At 44.0% G+C, this 27,668-nt stretch overlaps 1 protein-coding gene and 1 pseudogene across 1 annotated transcript; one reads left to right on the forward strand and one right to left on the reverse strand.

The window, feature by feature from the left end:
- Nucleotides 1–1,018: 1,018 nt before the first annotated feature.
- Nucleotides 1,019–23,720, reverse strand: LOC133759216 (synaptosomal-associated protein 29-like; annotated as a pseudogene).
- Nucleotides 23,545–27,585, forward strand: CD1D (CD1d molecule). The gene is made up of 6 exons (XM_062193677.1): nucleotides 23,545–23,779; nucleotides 24,457–24,723; nucleotides 25,016–25,294; nucleotides 26,182–26,460; nucleotides 27,227–27,323; nucleotides 27,425–27,585. The coding sequence occupies exons 1-6, from the start codon at nucleotides 23,719–23,721 to the stop codon at nucleotides 27,444–27,446; spliced, it is 1,005 nt and encodes a 334-aa protein (XP_062049661.1). The 5' UTR covers nucleotides 23,545–23,718; the 3' UTR covers nucleotides 27,447–27,585.
- The last annotated feature ends 83 nt before the right edge of the window (nucleotides 27,586–27,668 follow it).

Here is a 27,668-nt window from a genome sequence, read left to right on the forward strand (position 1 = left end):
CATATTCCAACCTAATGTTAGAAAAGCCATTTTCAGGGCCGGTGCTGTGGCATAACTGATAAAGCTGCTGCCTGTAGTTCCAGCATCCCATATGGGCGCCAGTTCCAGTCCTGGCTGCTCCACTTCTGATCTAGCTCTCTGCTATGGTCTGGAAAAACAGTAGAAGATGGCCCAAGTCCTTGGGCCCCTGCACCCACGTGGGAGACCTGGAAGAAGCTCCTGGCTCCTGGCTTCAGATTGGAGGAGTTCTGGCCATTGTGGCCGATTGGGGAGTGAGCCATCAGATGGAAGACCTCTCTCTCTCTCTCTCTTTCTCCCTCTCCCTTTCTCTGTCTCTCTCTCTCTCTCTCTCTCTCTCTCTCTGCCTCTCCTCCCTCTGTGTAACTCTGACTTGCAAATAAACAAATAAATCTTTTTTTTTAAAGAAGCATTTTCTTCTTTTTGTTGTTCATGAAAGGCACAATTTGTTTCCAGTGCAACTGTGGAAAGCGAAATCTGTCTCACAGAGCCCATGGGGCAAGAATGAGGAGTTTAGTGTCTCATCTGTGGTATCAAGATCCATGGTGCCTGAGCCTGGCACCTCTGCGTGTGTCCATGAGACGTGTCTTGTCTCGAGGGCAGGGTATCTTTTCTCTCATGATAGTCATCAGGTCTTCCTTCTCTCTCGGTAGAAGTGCAAGCAGCTTTACTTTATAACGTGGCATCAGCAACCAGTTTGTGGGCATGTGGACCGGGGAAGACCCAGCAAGAGGCAGCAGCTGGGCTGTGTGCAGCTTAGGAACAGTCCCACGGCCCAGGCCTTTGAACCAGAGGGTCTGAACAAAAAGATGAGACACTAGAGGCCCTCTAAAATAGGCCTCAGGGATACACTTCTAGAAAAGTGAGGCCAGTCTCTTTGTGTGTATTTAGGATAAAAAAAAAAAAAAAAGAACAGCGTAGCGTGTGTGTGTGTGTGGGTGGGTGGGTGGTGATTGGCTTCATTAATCCAACAAAAGACAGGCAAGTTACATAAAATACTTCAGTCCATGGACTCACTAATCCCATTTGCGGTTGGAAGGCAGTTGGTTGATGAGAACTGATTGGTCGTGGTTGTTAGATGCAATGGGCAATGGACAGAGAAGTTTGGGCCTGAAGTATCGTGACTAATTCCCACAAGTCTGTGCCATGGAGCATGGAGTGGAAATCGTTTTGTCTTTTGAGCTGTCGAACTTTTTTTTTTTTCGGTGCTTTTTATGTTGATGTCTAATTTGTCCACTCTGGTTGTCAGCCGGTCAACAATGTCATCTTGTTCCTCAGTTTCCATCTGCATCCCCAGGGCTGTGTCCTTCAGACAACCTAGTATTACGGCTTCTTTCAATCTGCTGTTGGGCTGGGGGGTGGTGACGGTGCCATTCTGTTCAGGGGTGTCTCTGCTGGTTTGGATTTGAAGCAATCGATGAGGCTCCCTAACACGCTCTTAAGGCAGTTGATGTGCTTCTGGTTGGTCTTCAAATCTTGATCCATCTTGTCCACCATCTGCTCTGTGCCTTCCAAGATTCCTCACTGGTAGACGAGTTCCTCGGAGGAGGCGACCCCGACTTTTTCGGATTCATACCCGAGGGACAGGGACCTAGTGGTGCTGGCAGCCGTGGCCTTGGCCCTGTATGGCACCTCCTACCAGCAGGTATTGCCGCCAGTCCACGGGTGCCTCGGGCTGGTCGGAGAGGTCATGGCCATTCCTCCATGGGGCCAGCCAGGCACCCCTGTCTTCCACATTGTCCTGGTTGTCAAACGGATTGCAGCTTTTAGGGTAGGCCAATGTGGTGTTGTGTTAGTGCTGGTCTGGGAAAGAGAAAAGGGAGCGGTGCCGCACCATGCGCCTCCCATTAACTCCTCCGCAACTTTGGGAGTTGGTTATAAATAAATCTTTTAAAAAGTTAGAATGGGTCTAGAATAGCTTTATTTAATAGAAATATAGTGCATGCATTCATGTATGTATCTGAAATTTTCCCAATAGTTGTGTTATAAAGTGAAAAGGATCAGGAACAATTACTTTTTTTTTTTTTTTTTTGACAGGCAGAGTGGACAGTGAGAGAGAGAGACAGAGAGAAAGGTCTTCCTTTTGCCGTTGGTTCACCCTCCAATGGCCGCCGCGGCCGGTGCGCTGTGGCCGGCACACCGCGCTGATCCGAAAGCAGGAGCCAGGTGCTTCTCCTGGTCTCCCATGGGGTGCAGGGCACAAGCACCTGGGCCATCCTCCACTGCACTCCTGGGCCACAGCAGAGAGCTGGCCTGGAAGAGGGGCAACTGGGACAGAATCTGGTGCCCCGACCGGGACTAGAACCCAGTGTGCCGGTGCCGCTAGGAACAATTACTTTTAAACATATATTTAATGTCACATGGCCAGCGCCGTGGCTCAATAGGCTAATCCTCTGCCTTGCGGCGCTGACACACCAGGTTCTAGTCCCGGCTGGGGCACCGGATTCTGTCCCGGTTGCCCCTCTTCCAGGCCAACTCTCTGCTGTGGCTCAGGAGTGCAGTGGAGGATGGCCCAAGTGCTTGGGCCCTGCACTCTATGGGAGACCAGGAGAAGCACCTGGCTCCTGGCTTCGGATCAGCGCGGTGTGCCGGCCGCAGCGCGCTTGGCTGCAGCGGCCATTGGAGGGTGAACCAACGGTAAAAGGAAGACCTTTCTCTCTGTCTCTCTTTCTGTCCACTCTGCCTGTCAAAAAAATAAATAAATAAAAAAACCCAAAAAACTAAAAATATATTTAATGTCACATATATTAAACATGATCATTTGTTTATGCAATCAATATTTTTTTTTTTATTTTTTTTTAATTTTTTTTTTTTTCTTTTTGATAGGCAGAGTGGACAGTGAGAGAGAGACAGAGAGAAAGGTCTTCCTTTTGCCGTTGGTTCACCCTCCAATGGCCGCCGCGGTAGGCGCGCTGCGGCCGGCGCACCGCGCTGATCCGATGGCAGGAGCCAGGGGCTTATCCTGGTCTCCCATGGGGTGCAGGGCCCAAGGACCTGGGCCATCCTCCACTGCACTCCCTGGCCACAGCAGAGAGCTGGCCTGGAAGAGGGGCAACCAGGACAGGGTTGGTGCCCCGACCGGGACTAGAACCCGGTGTGCCGGCGCCGCAAGGCGGAGGATTAGCCTAGTGAGCCGCGGCGCCGGCCTATGCAATCAATATTTTAAAAATATTAATGAGGCATTTTACATGTTTTAATTTTTAAAAATCAAATATGCTACACTTAGAAAACATCTCTGTTTGGGCTAGCAATGGTTCATGTGCGTCTGGTTGAAAAATTTACAGTAACAATTATTTAGCTAGTCAAACTGAGATTTAAACCAAGAAACAAATAGTCAGTTGCTTGAGCTGGCCATTCTGTGAGCCTGAGTTTGTTTACAAGCTTTATACTTTTCTTATAGTGGTAGTGCATGTATCGAATCTGGTTTAAAACAATGCAGACTTTTTATATTATTTACTTTCTTTATTTTTTTAAAATTAAAAAAAATTTATTTGACAGGTAGAGATATAGACAGTGAGAGAGAGAGAGACAGAGAGAAAGGTCTTCCTTCTGTTGGTTCACCCCTCAAATGGCCGCTATGGCTGGTGCTGTGCCGATCTGAAGCCAGGAGCCAGATGCTTCTTCCTGGTCTCCCATGTGAGTGCAGGGTCCCAAGCATCTGGGCCATCCTCCACTGCCTTCCCGGGCCACAGCAGCGAGCTGGACTGGAAGAGGAGCAACCAGAACTAGAACCCGGCGCCCATATGGGATGCCGGTGCCGCAGGCGGAAGGAGGATTAACCAAGTGAGCCACGGCGCCAGCCCCCGACAATGCAGACTTTTTAAAAATAAAGATTTATTTATTTTATTTGAATGGCAGAGTTGCAGAAAAGAAGGGAGAGACAGAGATAGAGGGAGAAACAGAGAGAGAGAGATCTTCCATCTGCTGGTTCACTCCCCAACTGGCCACAAGCTGCAGCTGATACTAGGAGCCTGGAACTCCATCTGGGTCTCCCATGTGGGTGGCAAGGGCCCAAGCACTCAAGCACTCCTCTGTTGCTTTGCCAGGTGCATTGACAGGGAGCAGTACTAGAAATGGAGTAGCCTGGACCCAAACAGAAACTCACATGGGATGTCAGCCTCACAGGTGGTGGCTTGCTTAACCCACTGCACCACAATGCCCTGACTCCAACAATGCAGATTTATGTGCGGTCATCAATCACATTGCAAATCAATACCTTATCGAAAATTACAGAACATCTGGTAACAGCTAACAGACTTGAATATTGCTTAAGGAGGTACGTTACATTCCAACTCTCATTCCCACGTGGGATGTCATCAAAATGGCAGGGAGAGGCACGCAGTGGCTTAAGACATAAAGCTCACTCCTTGAGGAACAGTTGCCAAAACTGTGAATCTATCCTATTGATAAAGCAGTAGGGTTCGAGTAAATGAAGTATAATTGCTTATAGTTGAGATGGAAGCAGCCTTGTTGTCCGTAGTTGAGGTGGTTGAAAGATTATGTTACCTGGGAACCAGCTACCGGGCTTCCTCACGGTGAGGTCAGCATCCTGGCTGACACAGATCTCTGCAGGATTTAACTTTACCCTGCCATTACTGATTGTGCACATCTAGAGAAAGTGGGAAAAGAGAGAGGGTGAAAGGTTGTGAATAATGTGAAGGTGCTGATTTTTTAAAATTTTTGCTTAAGTTATACAAGTTTCATGTATTTCATATATGCATATTTAGGAACATAGTGATGCTCCCCCCTCTACACTCCCTCCTGTCCATGCTCCAACACTTCTTTCTCCTCCTTCTCCCACTGTTAATTTCTACAAAGATCTACTTTTAGTTTACTTAATGATTGTAAGGATAACCCTATACTAAGTAAAAGAGTTCAACAAATAGTATGTTACTCAACAGAAGACACAAGGGCTGTAAAAAAATCATCAAATCTCAAAATGTCTATTTCACTCCAATACATTGCATTTTAGGTACTCTATTAGTTACCTTGGATCAGGGAAAATATATGGTGTCTGTTTATTTGAGACTGACTTATTTCACTAAGTATAATGGTTTCCAGTTGGATTCATTTTGTTGTAACAGCTGAGTAGTATTCCATAGTGTACATATACCATAATTTCTTTATCCAGTGAACAATTGATTGACATCTGGATTGATTCCATATCTTAGCTATTGTGAATTGAGCTGAAACGAACATGGGGGTACAGATCACTCTTTCATATGCTGGTTTCTTTTGGGTTTGGTAGATTCCCAGTAGTGGAATGGCTGGGAATATGCTAGGTCTATATTCAGATTTCTGAGATATCTCCATACTGTCTTCCACAGTGGCCACACCACTTTATATTCCTATCTGTTGGTGTGTTTTAATGTGATGCTGACATCACATTAAACATGATTTGGGTTCATGACTTAAAAAGGGCTGTAAAGTGTAGGGAGAGACAGTCTGCCGCGTACTGGAGGCAGGCAAGCACTGAATGACCTAAAACAATCAAGTTATCTGCTTTTGAGTTTAGGAGGTAAGAGACTTGAAATGAGTCTCATGCACTGAAATCAAGGTGCCGGCAGTTTGTGTTCCCTCTAAGAGCACCAGGGAATAATTGCTTTTTTTTCCCCTAGCTTTTAGAAACTGTCTGCAGGGCCGGTGTTGTGGCATAGCAGGTAAAGATGCTGCCTGTGATGACTGCATGCTATATGGGTGCCAGTTTGTGTCCCCGAGGTCCATGTTCTGACCCAGCTCCCTGCTAATGGCCTGGGAAAAGTGGCAGAAGATAGCTCTTACCACCCACATGGGAGACCTGGATGAAGATCCTGGCTTCTGGCTTAAGCTTGGCCCAGCCCTGGCTGTTGTGGCCATTCGGAGAATGAAGCAGCAAATGGGACATTTCTCTCTCTCTGTAACTCTGACTTTCAAATAAATTAATTTTTTTTAAAGGAAGCTGTTTGCATTTCTTGGCCCATGACTGCTCCTTCCATTTCCCAAACCAGGAACGTTGGGCTAAATCCTGGTGCTGCCATCTTTAACCTTTGCACTTTTAGCCTTTTAACCACCCTTGAGATTACACTCAGGTCACTTGAATAATTCAGGACATTTCTTTGATTTTTAAGGTCAGCTGACTTATAGCTTTAACTCCCTGTATGTATTAACTCCTTAATTCTACAGATTAGGTTGTTGTTATATTTTGAAGGGCTTTGGCTGGGTCTGGAAGCTAAAACTAAGTCTCCCCAATTCCTGTAAGCTCTTACCTCATGATTATATTCATGCATACAATAATGTATTATAATTAAATGGATATGTATTTTTTTTTTCTCACACTGACCAAATACATGGGGTCTTTCCAGAGAGCACTACTTCTCCAACTCTCTGACACTCCACAGGTTTAAGGGCTTAATCTCACCAGACTGCCTCCTTTTCAGACGCCAGTCACAAGTATTGGATTCCCAGGTTACCGATACTCCTGTCTGACTTGGCTACATAGTCAATAATTGTCTTGCCATCTTTGTGTGTTTGATAATTTTCTAGAACAATTCAGGAAATGCTGTTTCAGGTCATTATGAAGTATACAAATAAAGAAGTGAGGAGGCACTTGGGGCAAGGCTTGAAAGGGTCTCTAGCACAGGAACCTTTGTCTTGGAGTTGGGTCTGCTATCCTCCTGTGGGTGTATTTGCCAATCTAGAAGCTCCCCACACATTGTCATATAGGGGTTTTCATGGAGGTCTTATTATGTAGATCTGATTAGGTCATTGGGCATTGATGATTGAGTCAATCTTCAAGGTAGTCACTCCTCCACAGACATTGGGGATGGGCTTGGACTAAAAATTTCAAGCTTCTAATCAAAGCTGGTGACTACCTCCTTTATTTTAAGGTTATTAAGGGGCCCACCAGAGTTACCTTATTAGAACAAAAGATTCTCTTTATGATCATTGTCATTCAGAAAATTCCAAGGGTTTTAGGAACTCTGCTAGGAACTGAGAACAAAGGCTAAACATCTTTCTTACTATGCCCCTGCATATAATGATAAAACAGTTACATTGGGGATTTGTACTAGACATCAAGTTAGACTCTTCACACATGAGGAGGTTTCAAAAAGCTCATGGAAAAGTGAAATTGAAAGATAATGCATATTGTCTTTCATAAACTTGTTGAAGCTGTCAATCAACTTTTAAATTATTTATAAAACTCTGAAATAGATATTAATACTTCTACTTTACAAGTGGGGGAAATTGAGACCAATAAAATTAAGTGTTCTCAGTTACATAATTAGTACTGTAGGCTTTTGTCAAAAGCAAAAAAAAGCCAATGACCAATTAGGAGGAAGTTGACATATTTATATACATCCAAATTTTCAACATTTACTCCATTGAGGGCTTACACAGAAGTCATCAAACTGAGTGCTTGCAGAGTCCAACTTGGCATTTTGTGTGTAGTTATGGTGGAGGTGGTGAACAGCAGTAAGATGTTGGCTGTATTTTTATGGTGGAGTTGATGGGTTTTCTGATGGGTTGGACTGTGGGCTAGAGGAAAGAAAGGAGTAAAAAATGGTTCCAAAGGTTGTACCTGAACAACTATAGGAATGGAAATACCAGTGACTAAGATGAGAAAACTAGTATAAGATAGATCTGAAGCTGGAGAGGAACCAGGAGCTTAATCATGCACATATTGGGTACTTTTGTTCAGCACGTGTTCATATATCGAATATGAGGGGACTTCCAAAAGTTTGAATGAAAATGGAATTTAAAGATATGTTATATTTAAAGACATGCTACAAATGTGAGGAGTTAGAAGGGTTATTAGGCAGTTGAGAAAGGCCCCTGTGGGAATAAGGAACCAGGTGTTTGTATGAAACCTGCTATCCTCTGATGAGACAAAAGACATTGCCCTAAGAAAATGAGAAGATTGATAGGGAACACAATGGGTCCCATACCCATAGGTAACCAAATAAGAAACTAGGCTCTGGAATCATACAAAAACACATCTCAAAGCACATGTCTCAAAGCTTAGCAGCTGCTCAGGTAGGCATGATCTGCCTTAACTAGTCAGGTCAATAATATTTCCCACCTGTCATATCTCCCGTGTGGTTGAAGTGGTAGTGTTTGTTAAGTGGTCAGGAAACATGACCACTACACAAAGAGACAAGCAAAAACAAAGCAGACTCCTGTTGCATTGAAACTATATAGAAGAATCAATCAATTGATATGCACTTCCTATTTAAGCTCCAATACCTAGACCTTGATGGACCTCTCCCTTGGGAACCCCTCTTGGCGAGCAGGAATCTCTATTTCTCTATAAAATCTACTTTCACTTGCTTTGCTCAAGCCCCTTTATTGCCGGCATTTTAATTCTTTGTCACTGAGTGGCAAAGAACTACTCTGAACTCCCATCACGTTGTTGGTTCCATGAATCAGATCGAGTGGCTCAGACCCAGTGACTCAGATCATCGTCAGAAGGGTGAGTAAGCGGACTGCGTCTGCTTCTGCTTTTTGGGAAACTTTACTCTCCTTCGTAGTCGTTTTTCTTTAAAAACACAGGGTCCCTGCCAGTCAGTAAAAAGCAATTAGCATGGTTAATTAGTTGAAATTAGTTAAAAGCAATTAGCATGGCTGTTAGTAGGGAAAATTTCTTTCCTCCTATCATGATATTTTACCTCCTCTTAGGCTTACTCAGCAGTCTTGGTGACAAGGACCATTGCCCTCTCTTCAAACTTTGGCCTTGAGAGTGTTAGTGGATGTTCTTTGTAAAAGCTCACTTCCAAATTCAGGCATAGAAGACATGGTTCAAAGCTAGGGGCTGCAGAGCAACTGTTTTCACTCACTTTAATCAGGGGTGGCAACACAGTTAAGGTGCAGGTGCCTAGTCTTTTTCCTACCTCTTGGAGTATGCTCTTAGTACTTAGCTCCTGGCAGGGAAGACCAAGCATAGGTATATGCACTTAGTCTTACTGGCTGCTTCCTCCCTCTTTGTGGACCTCTTATTGGTCAGGATTCCCCAGAGAGAGAGAGAGAGAGAGAGAGAGAGCACACACGCGCGAGAGCATTCCTATCTGCTGATTCACTCCCCAAAAGCCCATAACAGCTGGGGTTGGGCCAGGCCAGAGCCAGGAGTCAGGAATTTAATCCAGGAGTCCCACGTGGGTACAGGAACCCTATCACTTGGACTGTCATTGCTACTTCCTAGGGTTTGCATAGGCAAGAAGATAGAGTTTGAAATTGAACCCAAGTACTCTGATATGGAATGTAGGATCTTAACTCTAGCCTAAAAACCTGCTTCCTGTACTTATTTTGAATCTACCACAGTTTCTTAACTGGCAACTGGAAATTTTAAATTATAGGCTTAATATGAAACATATGTTTCCACTTTTATAATTTGCATGTGTAATACAAATTTGGAATTTTATATTCATATACAGGCTTGGGAAAAGGAAAAATAAGGTTAATTTGCATGCACATTTTTATCCATACAACCATTTTGGTGGGTCTGTGCTTCAGATGGGAGGTATTGGTATCAGATTGGTATTATGAAGATTGTTTTAACTTCTCATGAGTTTAACCTTATATTATAAAGCTTAAAAAAAAAAGGCAATCATCAAACAATTACACTAGGTGATAATTCTTGACTGTAGGAAAAGGTGAATCACAAAGTTCTTTTATATGACATTTTTTCTTTACATATGAATGTTTGATATCAGATCATTAGCATCTGTGCACTTTATTAGGCAACTTAACCTAAAGAGAAAATGGAACTTCCCAATTCAAGTTTAGTCTGAACATCCTAGAATATGTTTAGCCAGACCATCCTAGAATAGCATTGTCAATCAGTGTGAAGCTAGCCTTTGATAGTCATTAAGCCAGTTTCACTAAATTTTCTGCAAATAAACTCTTTTGGTTAATGAGATACACTTGTCCTTAAACACCAAGCAGTAGTTTTATTCAACCTTCATTCAATAATGCTGGACAGTGTTCTGAGTGCTGGGAGAGATAGCAATGAGGACAACTAATAGAAGTCTCTAATGAGACATGTATCCAGTGGAAAAGTTTAATGCCAGGAATAGGTAAGTCCAGGGGTAAAAGACTATATTTGGGATTCTGTGGTAGATCATTTAAAGACATGGTGAGAGACAAGGAGGGAGATAAAATGAACTTCTGTGCATGATACAATGCTGATATGGAGGAGAGCTCACTGCTAGGGGTGGGGAGAGGAAGTGGTTAGCCTGAGAATATCGTTCAGGGGGAAGTAGAACTTCAGGTCAGGTCTACTCCAGTGTGCTTTCATATTCTCATTCTCTCTGTCTCTCTCTCTCCTTCATCCCTCCCTCTCTTCCTTATTTTATACGAATATATATATTTTTTTAACAGGCAGAGTGGACAGTGAGAGAGAGAGAGACAGAGAGAAAGGTCTTCCTTTGCCGTTGGTTCACCCTCCAATGGCCGCTGCAGCCGGCGTGCTGCGGCCAGCGCACTGCGCTAATCCGAAGCCAGGAGCCAGGTGCTTCTCCTGGTCTCCCATGGGGTGCAGGGCCCAAGCACTTGGGTCATCCTCCACTGCACTCCTGGGCCATAGCAGAGAGCTGGCCTGGAAGAGGGGCAACCGGGACAGAATCTGGCTCCCCGACCGGGACTAGAACCCAGTATGCCGGCGCCACTAGGCAGAGGATTAGCCTATTGAGCCGCGGCACCTGCTCGGATATTTGTTTTATAAGCATATAAACAGATTTTTCTATTAAAGTCTGCTGAAAGTTTGAATCACAGAAATATTGGAGGGTAGTTGTATTACAGCGAGGGAACTGTTTAGAGACACCAAATATAGGTTGTAAAAAATGCATACTTATTTTAAAAATATTTATTTATTTTGAAAGTTAGAGCTACAGAGGGAGGCAGAGAACAGAGAGATAGAGATAGGTAGGTAGAGAGAGAGAGAGAGAGAGAGAGAGAGAGAGAGAATCTTCCATCTGCTGGTTCACTCCTCAAATGGCTGCAATGACCAGGGTTGGCCAGGCCAAAGGCAGGAGCTTCGATCTGGGTCTCCCATGTGGGTGGCTGGGGCCCAAACATGTGGGGTGTATTCTGCTTTTCCCATGCCATTAGCAGGGAGCTGAATCAGAAGTGTAGCAGCCAGGATAGGAACTTATGCCCATATGAGAAGCTGGCATTGCAGGCAACTGCTTTACCCACTATACCACAATGCTGGCACCAATGAATGCCTATTTTAATGGAAGAGAAATGATTTCAGATGTTCCAGGTAGTCAGAGGAAAAATATGATTTTTAATACAAAGTAGTTCTATCATCTATCACCTCCTCTGAAAAAGGTAGATAAAACATCCTGGGAAAACCAGGACACAGAGGGACTGGTGATGTGCCAGTGCTTCATCAATCGCCTTGTCAGGTGCCCCAAATTCATAGATTACACTAAACTCTCTCAGTATCCAATCGGCAAAGTGAGGGGGGTTTCAGATAGAAGGAATTTCTCACAGAAGTTTGTAGGTTGCAAAGTTAAAAGTAGTCCTGTAAACAAATACCTGTAATAAGGCAAACATAATAACACAACAATTAGTATAAGCTATTATTAATATTTGATATTCTAAAAATTACATTTGATGTACTAACAATGATATTTCAAGAACAGCAAGTACTACATATAAAATGGAAAATACTACATATAAAAATTTTCCAAATTTAATTATGCATAGACAAGATCATAGCTATAAAATAATTAAATTTTAAGTTGGGAGGAACTCAGAAGTCTCTTGGTCACCCTCTTCGAATTTCCAGCCCCACGCCAGGAAATGAATGGATTTTGGATTCTCTACACTGATTTTCTGAAGGTATTTGTGCTGCTGCAACTGAAAGAGTTCCAAGCACAATGAGGAGTTCCCTGTCTTGGACAAATCTGTGCTGACACAGAGCTGGGAAAGGCAGAGTCAAGGAGAGAAGGAGGTGGATCTGGGTAGAGGATTGAGTAGCCCTGCAAGAATGGGAGGGAATTTAAAGATATTCATTTGGAGGATCCGGTAAAGAGAATGGATCTTATGAGCTTAGGCTAAAAAGATGATGAATTTTCAGTCTTGAAAGACAAACAGTAAGAAAAATTGGTATATAAGGGTTTAGAGTATAAAACCAAGAGAAATGTGGCCATGCCTGGAATATTTTTAAGGGATATTGAAAAAAGACAATTGAAACAAAACCAGGCAATACTACTTTATTTTATTTTTAAAAATCAAGTTTTTTTTAAAAGATTTATTTTATTTATTTGAAAGACAGAGTTACAGAGAGAAGTAGAGCCAGAGAGAGAGGACTTCCATCTGCTGGTTCACTTCCCAAGTGACCGCAGCGGCCAGAGCTGAGCTGATCTGAAGCCAGGAGCCAGGAATCTCCTCAGGGTCTTCCATGCAAGTGCAGGGGCCGAAGGATTTGGTCTGTCCTCTACTGCTTTCCCAGGCCACAGTAGAGAGCTGGATGGGAAATGGAGCAGCTGGGACTTGAACCAGTGCCCATATGGGATGCTGGCACTGCAGGCTAGGGCTTTAACCTGCTGTGCCACAGCGCCAGACTCCAATGCTACTTTAAATAGAGGAGAGTCATAATCTAATCTAATAGCCATAAGAGACTTTCTAGGGTCCCCCAGGTTTTTTTCCCTAAGGATGGGAGGGCCTGGCATATATATATATATATATATATATATATATATATATATATATAAAATCCATAATATATATATATTATATATATATATTGTTAAATAGTTATTTGAGAGGCAAAGTCAGTGACTGGAGCCAGGTATGGAACTCAGATACTCCAGTGCAGGATATAAGCATCAGAGATCCCTGTTTTCCAGGAACTCAAAGACTAACTTGGTAGACAATGGCAATGTGGTGAGAGCAATGTGTTTTTCTATGGAAGAATGGGTGGTAAGTTGTGGTAGCAGCATCTTCCTGGATGAATGGCAGAAGTAGTAATGGATGACTTGGAATTAGCCTGGAGATAGAATTGGTAGGTTGGAGAAGCTGGATTTGTGTTACCAAGAAAAATTAGATTGCGACTCAGACATAACAAGTGTCTGCTATGTGCAGGTGATTTATACGTATTTTCTAATGTTCTGTATAAACCTCATACAAGATTCTCATTTCATAAACAAGAACCAAGGCTCAGAGAGACTAAATATCTCACCCATAAAATGGGAAAGCTTTCTAACAATTCCTCTTTTTAGGCTCTTCCAGTCCACAGTGTCTTCATTTTTAAAAAGTGATGTCAGCATGGACTTACCTCTAGGGTAAAGCTAAAAACTTGCCATAGGACTCAACATCCAATTCAATTCGGTGGTACTAATGCCATTTTATGTGTCTAAAGTGATCATATTAAGTGTGGAATTGATCATATAGGTAGGGTTAAGTGTCAAAGGGATTGCATAAATAAGATCAAGTGTCTGGTAATAATAGATAGAATTAAAAAGGAGAGAATGTTCCAACATGGGAAGCAGTCCACACAGTAGCCTCATAGAATGACAAACTCCCTAACCAGCACTCTGACTTCAGAATCAGGCCTTCAGGCATTTGGATCTGGCTGAAAAGCCCATGAAAGCATTTCTGGCATGGAAAGCCAAGACATTGTGGCAAATAATGTTCTACATGAAGGATCTCTGTGAATGAGACCCCAGTGGAAAGAAGGGGCCATCAAAGAAGGATGTACTTTTCTCTGAAGGGAGGAGAGGACTTCCACTTTGCTTATGGCCCTGTCTAAATACTGATGGAGTTTGTGGACTCAAAAGGCTTCCATAGCCTTGGCATCTCATGTCTAGAGCCTCAGGTGATCACTGACATCAATTGTTAAATTAACAGCTTTGCATTTCCAAGACTTGGTTTCCTCATCTGTAAACTGTGATTGAAAATGGTATGGGGCTGGTGCCATGGCTCACTTGGTTAATCCTCTGCCTGCCATGTCGGCATCCCATATGGACTCTGGGTTCTAGTCCTGGTTGCTCCTCTTCCAGTTCGGCTCTCTGCTGTGGCCCAGAAATCAGTGGAGGATGGCCCAGGTGCTTGGGACCCTGCACCTGTGTGGGAGACCAGGAAGAGGCACCTGGCTCCCGGCTTCAGATTGGCGCAGTGCTAGCTGTAGCAGCCATTTAGGGAGTGAACCAATGGAAGGAAGACCTTTCTAGACCTTTCTCTCTTTCTCTCTCCCTCAGTGTTTAATTCTATCTGTCAAATAAAAAAAAAAAAAAAAAAAGAAAACGGTACCTAACATATCGAGCTGTTGTGAGCATCAAAAGGGAAAAGAGCATGTAAAGTACTTGGTGAGTGTTGGCACGTAGAAACTGCTCACCAAACATTAGCAATTAAAACACTACTCTAAGAGTCAAGTTCACTTCCCCATACTCAATTTCTCTCACTGACTTGAACCTTGCTTGACATTTCATCTTCTCTGGAACCTACACTGTGGTTGCGGACTGTGGGTGAAACAGGAACTGACTGAGGAGGTCACAGCCAGGGTCTCTTGGAGAAATCATGGTAGGCACTCAATTTCCATGCCACTGCATGGAGTTTTATTTATTATTTTTAAAATATTTATTAATTTATCTGAAAGGCATAATTACAGACAGGCAGAGGCAGTCAGAGAAAGTCTTCCATCCTCTGGTTCACTCCCCATATGGCCGCAACAGCTGGAACTGAGCCCATCTGAAGCCAGGAGCCAGGAGTTCTTCCAGGTCTCCCACATGAGTGTAGGGGCCCAAGGACCTGGGCCATCTTCTACTGCTTTCTCAGGCCATAGCAGGGTGCTGGATTGGAAGTAGAGCAGCTGGGACTTGAACCAGTGCCATATGGAAAGCTGGCACCACAGGTGGAAGCTTTAACCACTACATCACAGCTCCAGCCCTTTTATAGAGTTTCTCTCTTTCTCTCTTTCTTTCTCTTTCTTTCTCTCTCTCTCTCTCTTTCTCTCTCTCTCTCTCACTGAGAATAGTACGGGCAACATATAGTTTAAAAAAAACCTGGAAGATATAGCCAGGTTTTGGTGGCATGGTGTTTATTCTTCAAAAGCATTTACTTTGTAAATTGTGAGTCATGGAGAAAATTGGGGAAGATTATAAAACGGTAGGTGCACCCTGTCTCTATTTGAAAGGTGCATTCCCACGTCTTTGGCTATTCTATGGATTTTGGCCCATTTCATTGGAGATTGATGTCCGTCTGGTAACAGTGCAGATTTGCAGGCTAGTTGAACCACAGACCATGAAATATGAGCTCATAAGATTAGAATTTTGTCAAAAAATTAAAGTCCTTAGAACTGCTGGAGATACAATTCCACATGGTAATCTTTTCAATCACACACTTGGCAGATAATCATCTAAATTGAACTGGACATCTGTATTAGCAGAGTTCACAAGGATTCAGACCATCCTTTGCTGGATACCTCTAACAATTTTCTCACTCTTGTGTTGACCTAAAATTTGTCTTCTGATAAATTCACACATGGGACTTGATGCCACTAAATGAAGCAGTTAGGAAGCAAATGATTTCCCATTTCTTTATGACAGAAGTTCACATACTGGCTGGAAATCTACAGTCCCTTAAGTTGTTTCCTACTTTCATGATTTAAGACCTTTCCCCATTCTGAATGGCCTCTTCTGGATAAGATGTCATTGTAAAGTGAATAGTGAACAATTTCTGACAATGAGCCAGGGTAAGAAAATAGAGATCCCAAACATCCCAATACATGTTTCAAAGGCTTGAAAAACTGAGTGCAATGTAACCTAAAAATTTTTAAAAAAATTTTTTGGCAGTGTCAGGTTTTATATGATTTTCTTTTTAAGTTTTATTTAATAACTATAAATTTCCAAAGTACAACTTTTGAATTATAGCAGCTTTCCCCCCATAACCTCCCTCCTACCTGCAACCATCCCATTTCCCACTCCCTCTCCCATCCCATTCTTCATCATGATTTAGTTTCAATTATCTTTATATACAGAAGATCAACTTAGTATATGCTAAGTAGAGATTTCAACAGACTGCACTCACACAGACACACAAAGTATAGAGCACTGTTTGAGTGGTAGTTTTACCATTATTTCTCATAGTATACCACATTAAGGGCAGAGGTCCTACATGGGGAGCAGGTGCACAGTGACTCCCGTTGTTGATTTAACAATTGACACTCTTATTTATGATGTCAGTAATCACCCGAGGCTCTTGTCACCAGCTGCCAAGGCTATGGAAGCCTCTTGAGCTCGCCAACTCTGATCTTATTTAGACAAAGCCATAATAAAAGTGGAAGTTCTCTCCTCCCTTCAGAGAAAGTAACCTAAAAATTTTAAGCAACACTGCTAATGAAGCTCAAAGGAACCTGTGTGTATTCAGAGGCATGAAAAACAGAACTGTATAAGTGAGCAGATGATTGGAAGCTCATGGATGCTTTGCTTTTAGTTTTGCCTAGATTCTAGGGACTGCTTTTATAATGTTCTTGAAGGGACAGGAGAGTTTTTAGAACAGCGAAAATGATTCATTGTAAAAGAGGATCTCCTTCCCCCATAAAGCTGGATCATCTAACAGGTATAATAACAAAAGGATAAGGAAACTTTTGTCCGTTGGCCCTGGGAAATAATGAGAAAATGTGCTAAGACCTTGGGTAAAATGGGAGAGATAGAGAGATGGATAGGTAAGACCCCTGAGGAATTAGAGCTCCGGGACTGTAATATTCACTGGTTTAGGTTCTCCATGTTTTGTTGTCTACAAACAATGTGAACCACAAGCTGTCAGGGTCACTGACATTTGAATGACCTTGGCAGAAACAAATGCATAATATTTTTATATGGATTTTTCCACAAACTAGGGCAGATAGGACTCCCAAGGGAGGAAAATACAAAATATTAAGAAAACCTATGAAGATGAAGGCATGATAAAAAGGACAAGGAGTTACATTGTGAAAAGAGTTAGCAGACTCTAGAAAATTCACATCCCAAGTGTGAGAGGTAATGAAACAATGTGAAAGAGCTAATAAGTATGTTTAAAGTGTTCAAGTGTTTAGCAAACTAAAAGGAGGGAAATAAGGAGTGAAAAATAGGATGGTGTGATGAAATACATGAGAATTTTAAAACAGAATCAAATCTTCAAGAAATGAGAAATTTGTCACTACTATTAAAAACAGACAATTTATTTTTATTTTTATTTTAAAGCTTTTATTTAATGAATATAAATTTCCAAAGTACAGCTTATGGATTACAATGGCTTCCCCCCCACACCGATAACTTCCCTCCCTCCCGCAACCCTCTCCTTTCCCGCTCTCTCTCCCCTTCCATTCACATCAAGATTCATCTTCAATTCTCTTTATATACAGAAAATCAGTTTAGTATATATAAAGTAAAGATTTCAACAGTTTGCCCTCTCATAGCAACACAAAGTGAAAAATACTGTTGGAGTACTAGTTATAGCATTAAATCACAATGTATAGCATATTAATGACAGAGATCCTACATGATATTTTTTTAAAAAGTTGATTAATTTTCTATGTAATTTCCAATTTGACACCAAGTTTTTTTAAATCATTTTCAATTACCTTTATATACAAGAGATCGATTCAGTATATACTAAGTAAAGATTTCATCTGTTTGCACCCACACAGAGACACAAAGTGTAAAAATACTGTTTCAGTACTAGTTATAGCATTATTTCACATTGGACAACCCATTAAGGACAGATCCCACATAGGACGTAAGTACACAGTGACTCTTGATGTTGATTTAACAATTTGACACTCTTGTTTATGGCGTCATGACTAGGTTCTAGTCATGAGTTGCTGAGGCTATGGAAGCCTTTAGGGTTCGCTGACTTCGATCTTATTCTGACAGGGTCATAGTCAAAGTGGAAGTTCTCTCCTCCCTTCAGAGAAAGGTACCTCCTATCTTGATGGCCCCGTTTTTCCACTGGGATCTCACTTGCAGAGATCTTTCATTTATTTTATTTTATTTTATTTTATTTTTTTTTGTCAGAGTGTCTTGGCTTTCCATGCCTAAAATACTCTCATAGGCTCTTCAGCCAGATCCGAATGCCTTATGGGCTGATTCTGAGGCCAGAGTGCTATTTAGGATATCTGCCATTCTATGAGTCTGCTGTGTCTCCCACTTCCCATGTTGGATTGTTCTCTCCCTTTTTGATTTTATCAGTTAGTATTAGCAGACACTAGTCTTGTTTGTGTGATCCCTTTGATTCTTGGACCTATCAGTGTGATCAATTGTGAACTGAAATTGATCACATGGACTAGTGAGATGGCATTGGTACATGCCACCTTGATGGGCTTGTATTGGAATCCCCTGGCACAAAAAACAGACAATTTAAATGGCACAATAGAGACAGTGAAGATAAAATTAGTGAAGTCGTAGAGAGCTCTGAAGAAATTACCTCAAAAGGCATTTAGAGATAAAAACAAGGAAAGTATAAAATCAAACTAAAAAGATGTAGAGGACACCATGTGGAAAAGCAGCCATCAAGAAGATAACACAGAAGAGCATCCCCAAACTAAGAAAAACACAGGGTTCCACTTAAAGAAGGAAAACCACTCTTGAGAGGATAAATGCTTTAGTTTAGGGCCATTATACACGATGCTGTTGTGAATATGGTTATACATGCACTTATGCATGTGGTCAGGAGTTCAATTGTTAGGTCAGGATCTAAACTGGGTTGCTGCTTGGTATACACAGCACCTATTTCAATATACTGTGTGTAGTAGGTATCTGTCCACTGCAGAGCTACAGAAGCGATGTGGGGATCTTTGGATCCAAGCTTTAGGTTCTCTGATTCTGCTGTAGGTCCTTCGCATAATGTGTTTAACTGCAGGACATTTGTGTAAAAGGTGTATCCATCAGTGTTCATGGCTCCCTAGCCTTCTGTTTTCCCCATCAATGCTTGTTGTGCTTCTGATGTTGCCTTATTACCCAAATTATACAATTTTATTTTCACTTACCCTCTCATTCTCCCTTACAACATTTTCTATCACCTCTTAACAGCCACACTCATTATATGTATTAGGTTTGACTCTCCCAGAGGAGGAGGAGTCCCAAGTGTCTCTAGGGTCGAAGTCCCTGGCTTTCTTTCACTTTATCCTTTCTCCATTTTAGAGCCTCCCACCCCAGCAGTGTATTCAGGTATTCCCTGGGGACAATATGAGGGAAAACCCACAGTACAATGCAAAAAAACATGAAATTTGAGAGGATTGGAGTTATAATTGTAGAGTCAATATATACTGGCTGGTGGGAAGCTATTAAAAATTTCTACACTATTTTTTATCAGCAGTAAAATGAGTATTAATGCTACCTACTTTCAGTCCTTTGAAACACATCTGAGTGCCTAAATTGTCCCAGGGGCTAGTCTTTGTACTGGATACAGTAGTGAATAAACCAGGAAGGACATTTGTAGGATGTTTACTAGGATTAAATATGAACTGTTTATATTAGAAGAGCTGTAGATATAAGAAATGGGCTTGGGAGAGTATTTAACAAGTTTTTATTGATTTCAAAATTCCAGTCAGTGTTTTAAGCACTGAGGTTACATTATTAAGATAAGAGGCAGTCAATCAGAAAATTAGCAAGCAAAACAAATTTAGCCAGTTAATTTCAGATAGTGAGATGCTGTATGATTTACATAAATCAGTGAGAGCAAACCAAAGTACTTTGTAGACCAATGGGAAAGTTTTCTTCAGAAGCTAAACCAAGCCAGCCAATTGAACAATAAAAGTATCAGTAAACAATAAAAGTAGTAGTAAAGAGAATAAAAAAATAATGCCAGAAGGCTGTTGTGGAATAGTGGATCAAGCCACACGTGGGGCACCCGCATCCCATATCAGAGTGCCTAGCATTGGGTTCTACCTCCACTTGGGATGCTTCAGCTTCCTACTACCACATAACCTAGGAGGCAACAGGTGATGGCTCAAGTATTCGAGTCTCTGCCATCCATGTGGGAGACCCAGATGGAGTTCTTGGCTCAGCATTGCCTGTTGTAGGCATTTGGGTAGTGATCCAGCAGATGGAGGATTTCTCTCTCTCTCTCTTTCTCTCTTTCTCTTCTCTGCCTTTCAAATCAATAAAATAATTCAACTTTTGTAAAAAGTAATGTCAGGAGTACACAGAGAACTAAATGAGTCAGCATATGGCCACCAGAACTAAACAGAAAACAATCCAGAGAGAAAGGAAACTTTGAACCCAGATGGCTATCAGCAGTGGTAAGCAGGTGCACGCATTATTCCTCTCTAAGAGGAAAAAATACCTTGCACTGCTCTGAAGATGGTTGTGCTTATGTATTCCATGATAAATTACATTTTTGGCTATTTTTAGTCAAATCATTTGTAATTCTTTCATGCTAGTCCTACACACCTCCCATCCTAGAACGTTTTCCTCTGCTGTGATGATCAGTAGGCTCTCAACGTTAAAAGAAACCACGACAGCTATGCCATTTACCCACTTCCTAAGAGGAGGGGGTTGGAGAAAAGAGGTATGCTGGGCAAAGGAGTCAGATCAAAATTCTAGCTACATCCCCATGTCATCCATTAATTGTATGTAGATTAGAGAGCGGCATGCTCTGTCTCATTTGTTTTCCTCATTTACAAAATGAAGTTAGTAATCCCTATCTTGTGTAATGGCTGTGGGGGTTAAACAAATGGTACATTTGAAAGCTTGTTGGAAACTAAAAATTCTCTAGAAGTGTAGGAAATTATTAGTCTAGGGGCATGGGCCACAGCTAGTGGGAAGTACTGTGGGCTGAGATTTTTTTTCCAAAATCTTGGGCATATTTTTTAAACAGTCTTATTTGCCTATTATTGTCACATAACATTTTAATTTATTTGAGGTATACAACTTGATATTTTTATTATGCATATATTATGTAATGATCATCACAATCAAGCTAATTATCTTGCCCATTACTTCTACTTGTTGCTATATTGTATGGGCACGTGTGTCTGTGAGTGTGAAGGAGTGAGGTTTCATCTGAGGTCTATCTGTTTAGCAACTCACAAACATATAATACAATATTAACTGTCTTCATCATACTATATATTACATCACCATAAGTTATAGGTGCTACATAATGGAAACTTTGCCCTCTTTGACCATCATTACCCTACTTCTCCTCCCCCTAGCACCTGGAAACTCCTATCTTATCCTCTGCTTCCATGAATTTGACTATTTTAGATTCTACATTTAAGCGAGATCAATCAGTATCTATAGTGGCCTATTTGGAGACTTTGGGTAAATGACCAACTCCCTGTGTACTGGTCTTCTGCATTTGTCTTGCTTGGAAAGGTTCTTTCTAGATAATACATTGCAACACATCCAGGATTCAGAGCCTGTCTTCTTAGAAGAAAGCAGTTGAAGCTGTAATAGCCAAAAAGTGTCTAATTCAGCTGACCTTTTGGGAAAAAAAAAATGCATAGCTGCAGATAAACTTAACTGGAGGTTATACTGTCTGGCTTTTTTTTCATTAAAAAAAAAACAGGCAAGAAACAGCTTATTGTCTTTTTATTTATGTTATTTATTTGAAAGAGAGAGAAAAAGAGAGAGAGAATGAATATGAATATTTCCACCCACTGGTTCACGTCCCAAATGCCCACAAGAGCTGGTGTAATGCCAGGCCAAAACTAGGAGCCAAGACCTCCATTCAGGTCTCCCATGTGGATGCAAGAAGCTGGATCAGAAGCAGAGTGGGGCTCAAACCCATGCATACCGCTATGGAATGAGGCTGTCTCATGTGGCAGCTTAATGTCTTTTAGTCTGCAAGAATGTTAGCACTTGAAAATTTTGATACACGTAACTAAACAGAACTGTTCAAGTTCTTAAGGGGAGCTTGAAAATTTGAAGAATGAAACTTAGATATTGTACTATTATTCATATAATCATTTTCCCTTTCATTTCTATCCTTATGGCTTCCCTCCTATCCACTGTTTGGACAATTTCTATCTTAATTTAATCATCTAACCTCTTATTTGCAACAAAACAAATTTTCCATGGTACATCATACTGTTTGGGGGAGACATTAATAATAAGTTGGCTAGACTGGGCTGTTTCCAGGATCCCAGCCTAGCATGAGGGCAAAGCCCTCTTCTCCAGGGCTCTAACTACCACGGTGTTTGCCGTGGACGGGAGCATGTTAGTATTGGCAGACAAGGGAATCTGAATAAGCAGCATGACCCTGGCATTCTGGCATCTCTCCAGCCGACTGAGGAGAGGCCACAGAAGGAGACAAGCTGTCAACATTTCTGTAATGATGAGCTCTACATGTGCGGGGAGGAAAAGTTCACAAAGTGAGTTAGTGTACAAAGAGTGGAAGTTGGAACTCCCCAGTTGTCCTGTCCAGTCTGGAGGTCTGAGAACGTGGCCTTTGGGCCTGAACTCTGAGAGGGAAATGACTAGGCATAGGCAGGAGGGGAGGCAATGGGAGGAAAGGGTCAGGAACTTTCTGAACTGAGAGAAGTGTTTGTGCAGAGACCGTGGGCAGGAAGAAGCTTTGCAGTTTAGAGGAAATGAAAGCGTGTCAGTGAGGCTAAGGTGCAGAGGAAGTGAGACTGGGGTGCAAGATGGCCTTCAAACGTGGACTAGAGCTGGGCCAGGCATGATCTTGTAGGTCATGCCAACCACTTTGTTCTGGAAGAAAGCTGTTTCAGGAGATCAGGCACAAGGTTGGGTGATGAAGCTGGAAATGTAAAGGGAGCCCATCTGAGAGAAAATTAAAAAGAAGTAAACTAGAGGCAAGTCGGCAACAGATCAGATCAAAGAAGTGGAGAGGGAACAGAGCGTGTTCTCAATGCTCTGACTCGCCAAAGGGGGGGGGGGGTCTTTCTGAGGTCGGAGGTTCAGCACTCTCTTAACTGCACCCCCTCTCCCCCGCCCCTTTCCATTTCTGTCACTCATTTTTAGCGTGGGAACTGGAGAGCTGGCTGTCCAGGTACACCTTTTATAACGGAGGCTCATGTTTGGAGGGTGAATGAGTGAGCAGGCAGAGCGGCTAGGCAGCACGGGTGAGAGGAGGAGGAGGGGAGAGAAGGGACCCTGACAGGTGGAAAGGGAGGTGAAAGGGGGGGGGGTCCCTCAACGGAAAGTTGTAAAGAATCTTGGCCAACTTGGTCTACTCGTCTTAATATATGACCGAGAAAAATGAATTTTAAAGTTTTTGGTGTATTATCAATGTGATACTCGCACTTGTAGAAATATTGGAAGACCTATTTTCAGGTAACTAAAAAATACATTGGAAGACGGAAAGGTGGAATGAAAGTTGAAATCAACCAGGCTTTCCCCTGCAGGCAGCCAGGGTGAACCAAGGACTTTCTTTCTACTTTCTTTTGATTTTTCAGCAGCTCGAAATTGGACAAAGGACACAACGCCGTGTCTATTTTTAAAGTGAAACCACAGTTGGGAAACTTCCCATACTCGCTCCCAGCCTCCGCCCGGAAACAGGAGGTGGAGACAAGCGGGGTATGAACTTTATTGCAGCAAGCAGCTGCGCCAGGACTCCCTGGACCCGAGCCACTGCTCAGCGCTACAGGCGAGGGGCACCTGACAGGAGAAACAAGTTCCCGGGAAGCTGCAGCGGGAGTGCTGCCCCAGTCTGAGCTCAATAACTGGAGCGAGCGGGCCGGGCGGGGGCCGTCGGGACTTGGGGGTGGGGGCAGCGCAGCGAGGAGGTTGAGGGCTCCAGCGGGGAGCTCGCTCCGCGCCCACGCCCAGCAACATGGGCCCCCTGCTGTTCCTGCTGCTCTGGGGGCTCCACAAAGTTTCGGGAGGTTCTGAGCGTAAGTAGAACAAGGGCGCACGGGTATGCGCAGGGAGCTGGGAGAAAGTTCGTTGGAGGAGAGCGGGCGCGACAGGGGATGCTAGCTGGGGCCCCAAGGGAGATTGGACTCATCCCGGGAGCGCAGAGCGCACTGCTTAGCCCCGCCAGAGAGCAGCTGCGCTCTCCAGGAGAGGGAGCCCGGCCCATAGCTGATGTTTTCATCTCCTTACACTCTTGGCGCTCCCGACCATTTGCCATGCCTCTCCAGTCTCCTCTTTTTCCTTCTCCTCCTCATTCTTCCTCTTTTCTCCTTCCTCCTCGTCTTTGTCTTCCAGACTTATGTATTTGAAAAGTAGTTACAGACACAGTGGGTTGGGATTGGGGGTGAGGGGGGAGAGAGAGAGAGAGAGAGAAATATCTTCCACCCCCTGATTCACTTCCCAAATGTCTACAAAGGCTATGGCTAGGCCAAGCTCAAGTCAGGAGCCAGGAACTCCATCCGTGTCTGTCTATTGGGGAACAGAAGCCCAAGTATTTGGATCATCATCTAGTTCCTTTCCCAGACACATTAACAGGGAGCTGGATGAGAAGCAGAGTAGCCTGAACTGCACTGGTGCTCATAGCGGATACTGGAGTGTCAGGTTGCAGCTACCCCTTCGCCAGAACGCCATCCAATCTTCTTCTTTTCCCCCCCAGTCTTGCAAAGAAGTTTCCCGTTTCATGGACTGCAGATCTCCTCCTTTGTCAACAGCAGCCAGGCACGCACAGACTGCTTGGCGTGGCTGGGGGAGCTGCAGACGCACAGTTGGAGCGATGACTCAGACACCATCCGCTTCCTGAAGCCCTGGTCCCAGGGCACATTCAACCTCCAGCAGTGGGAGCAGGTGCAGAATGAGCTTTGGGTTTATCGACTCAGTTTCACCAGGGACATTTGGGATTTTGTCAAACTGCTGAAGCTAACCTGTGAGTAAAGGGATAGGATCCTGGGCAGCCCCATCCAAGGGAAAGGGTGGATGCAGAAGCCTGGCAGAGAGACTGTGGCCTCACCTGATGAGCATCTCCCCACCTCTTCTGTTGCTGCTTCTGCCTGGTGATGTCCTAGCCTCTGACTCCTCAAAATATCCCTTCATCCTGCCTGCTCCAAGCCACCCACACTCATTTCTCTAAACTCCAAGTCCCCATTATAACATCCACACCAATTTCTTCTGCTTCCCTACTTCCAGTCTTTTGAACTCTTCTCTAATCCTTTCCACAGACCCGATTGAGCTTCAGGTGTTTGCTGGCTGTGAGATGCACCCTGGCAATGCCTCAGAAAGCTTCTTCCATGTGGCCTATCAAGGAATGCATGTTTTGAGTTTCCAAGGAACTTTGTGGGAGGCAGCTCCAGGGACTCCGCCGTTTGTAAAGTTTGTTGTCAAAGAGCTCAACCTGGACCAAGGGACAAGAGAAATGATACAGCAGCTCCTGAACAACACCTGTCCCCAATTTGTCAGTGGTCTCATTGAGGCGGGGAGATCAGAACTGAAGAAGCAAGGTCAGCCTGCCTTCCTTAGCCCCACATCCACTCGGGGGCTTCATCTGGGTTTTTCCATTCCAAGCGTCCCTTCCCTTTGAGCATCCGAGGAAGAGAAGGGCCCAGGAGGGCATTCATAAAGCATGAGGGTGGGCCGGTGCTGCGGCTCACTAGGCTACTCCTCCGCCTGCGGCGCCAGCACTCTGGGTTCTAGTCCCGGTTGGGGTGCCGGATTCTGTCCCAGTTGCCCCTTTTCCAGTCCAGCTCTCTGCTGTGGCCCGGGAAGGCAGTGGAGGATGGCCCAAGTCCTTGGGCCCTGCACCCCATGGGAGACCAGGAGAAGCACCTGGCTCCTGGCTACGGATCAGAAAGGTCGGTAAACAAAGACAGCTGTGGCTTCCTGAGCACTTCCACGTTGTAGGCTGACCACCCTGCATGCAGCATTCCCTCTAATCACCGCAGCGGCCATTGGAGGGTGAACCAATGGTAAAGGAAGACCTTTCTCTCTGTCTCTCTCACTGTTGACTCTGCCTGTCAAAAAAAAAAAAAAAAAAAAGGCATGAGGGTGTTTATTCATCCCACAGACAGTAATGGAACACCTCATGGGGGACATGAATTGCACTGAGTAAACACTGAAGGTCAGAATGGGGGCTGGCAGGCAGGATCCCTGCTGGAGGAGGAGAAGACAGATGAACAAAGCAACATTTGTAAGGAGGAGGGGGTGTTTCCAGGACACCTTGGTCAGGGCAGGGGAATGAGAATCGGGGGAAGGCTGTCCTGGAGAAAGGGACTCAAAGGGGCTGGAGGCATGAGGGGCTTTGTCTCTGAAAGTGGACCTTAGGGCGGGAAGAGCCTCAAATGCAGAATAAACCTCATGGTCACCTCCCCCATTCTCTTGCTGGATACAGTGAAGCCCGAGGCCTGGCTGTCCAGTGGCCCCAGCCCTGGGCCTGGCCGTCTGCTGCTGGTGTGCCGTGTCTCTGGCTTCTACCCAAAGCCTGTGTGGGTGATGTGGATGCGGGGAGACCAGGAGCAGCCACACACTCGACAAGGTGACGTCCTGCCTAATGCTGATGGGACGTGGTATCTCCGAGTTACCCTGGACGTGGTGGCTGGGGAGGCGTCTGGCCTGTCCTGTCGGGTGAAGCACAGCAGTCTAGGAGGCCAGGACATCGTCCTCTACTGGGGTGAGAAAGAACTGGGGTCCAGGCTGGAAATGGGAGGAGGTGGTCCTCCTGCAGCGAAGGGGCACTGGGGAAAGGATGGGCTTGACACACCCAGGATAGAAGAGTTTCAGGAAGGAGACTCTGGGCCAGGCCAGGATGCAAAGGGAGGAGGGGATTCCAAATATGGGAAGGAAATAGAGACTTAAAAGAAAGGATGGAGATAAGGTGCACTATATTCACGAGGAAACAAATCCAAAATTTCAGAGATCCTAAAGTTAGGTGGCAAGAAAAGAATCCCAAGAAGAGTCATTTCCCAGCTGAGAGGGGACCAGGGACTTCAGAAAGGTCGGTAAACAGTGGCTTCCTGAGCACTTCCACGTTGTAGGCTGACCACCCTGCATGCAGCATTCCCTCCAATCACCACTGTCCTTTGAACAAGGTGCATCCTTTTTTTATAGAGGAAGAATCTGAGGCTAAGATGGGCACCTGCCCGGAGTCACAAAGAAAGTGAGAGAATTTGGGCTTAGACTCAGGTTGGCCCACCTGCAGAGCTGCTCCTCTTCCCTTCTAGGCCCACACCATCGTGTGCTGAAGGGAACTGAGTTAGGGGTTCCCAGGCCCTGAGTAAAACTGGTGGGGGGGGAATCTAGACGCATGAGGCATAGAAGTAGGAGCTTCCAACGGAGGAAATGAGAGGCACCTACTACCCTGCGAGGGCTCAGAGCAGGGGGTCTTGATACAGTGAGGGGTCTTGTGCACAGAGACATCTCTTGTTTCTCTAATGCAGCTGGGAGCCACACCTCTGTGCACTTGATCGTGGTACTGGTGGTCCTGGCCTTACTCGGGCTCAGTGCAGGCTTAATCTTCTGGTTTAGGAGGCGCCGGTAAGTCTCCCTTTTCCAGTCTCCTCTCTCCCTCAGCCTCTGTCCCCTTCTTTCTTTGCTCCCCTTTTCTTTAATGGTCCCTCTCCTCTGTTCCCTCACAGCTCCTACCAAGGCATCTTGTGACAACTGCATCTCTGGAACTCAGGAACTCAGGTTCCCAGAACTTCAGTGCTAGTTGGCTCAGCAGTTGAGGGTGAAAAGAGAAGTACCTCAAAGAAGCAGAGAGCAATCAGAAGGCAGCTCTTGCAGCATCCTCCTAATATTTACCGAAAAATAAATTTTTATTATACTACAAGTTGCTTCTGTAAAAACAAGAGTCTACCCGGGAAAGCAGATAAGGACTAT

This window comes from Lepus europaeus, chromosome 5 (assembly GCF_033115175.1).
Source record: "Lepus europaeus isolate LE1 chromosome 5, mLepTim1.pri, whole genome shotgun sequence".
Taxonomy (NCBI): Eukaryota; Metazoa; Chordata; class Mammalia; order Lagomorpha; family Leporidae; genus Lepus; species Lepus europaeus.

Bases quoted from the DNA above. Each gene is read 5' to 3' on its own strand.
- CD1D (XM_062193677.1), top strand. From the start codon at position 23,719: ATGGGCCCCCTGCTGTTCCTGCTGCTCTGGGGGCTCCACAAAGTTTCG. The intron at 23,780-24,456 runs GTAAGTAGAACA...TTTCCCCCCCAG, and splicing joins AGTTTCGGGAGGTTCTGAGC to TCTTGCAAAGAAGTTTCCCG. The intron at 26,461-27,226 runs GTGAGAAAGAAC...TCTCTAATGCAG, and splicing joins GGACATCGTCCTCTACTGGG to CTGGGAGCCACACCTCTGTG.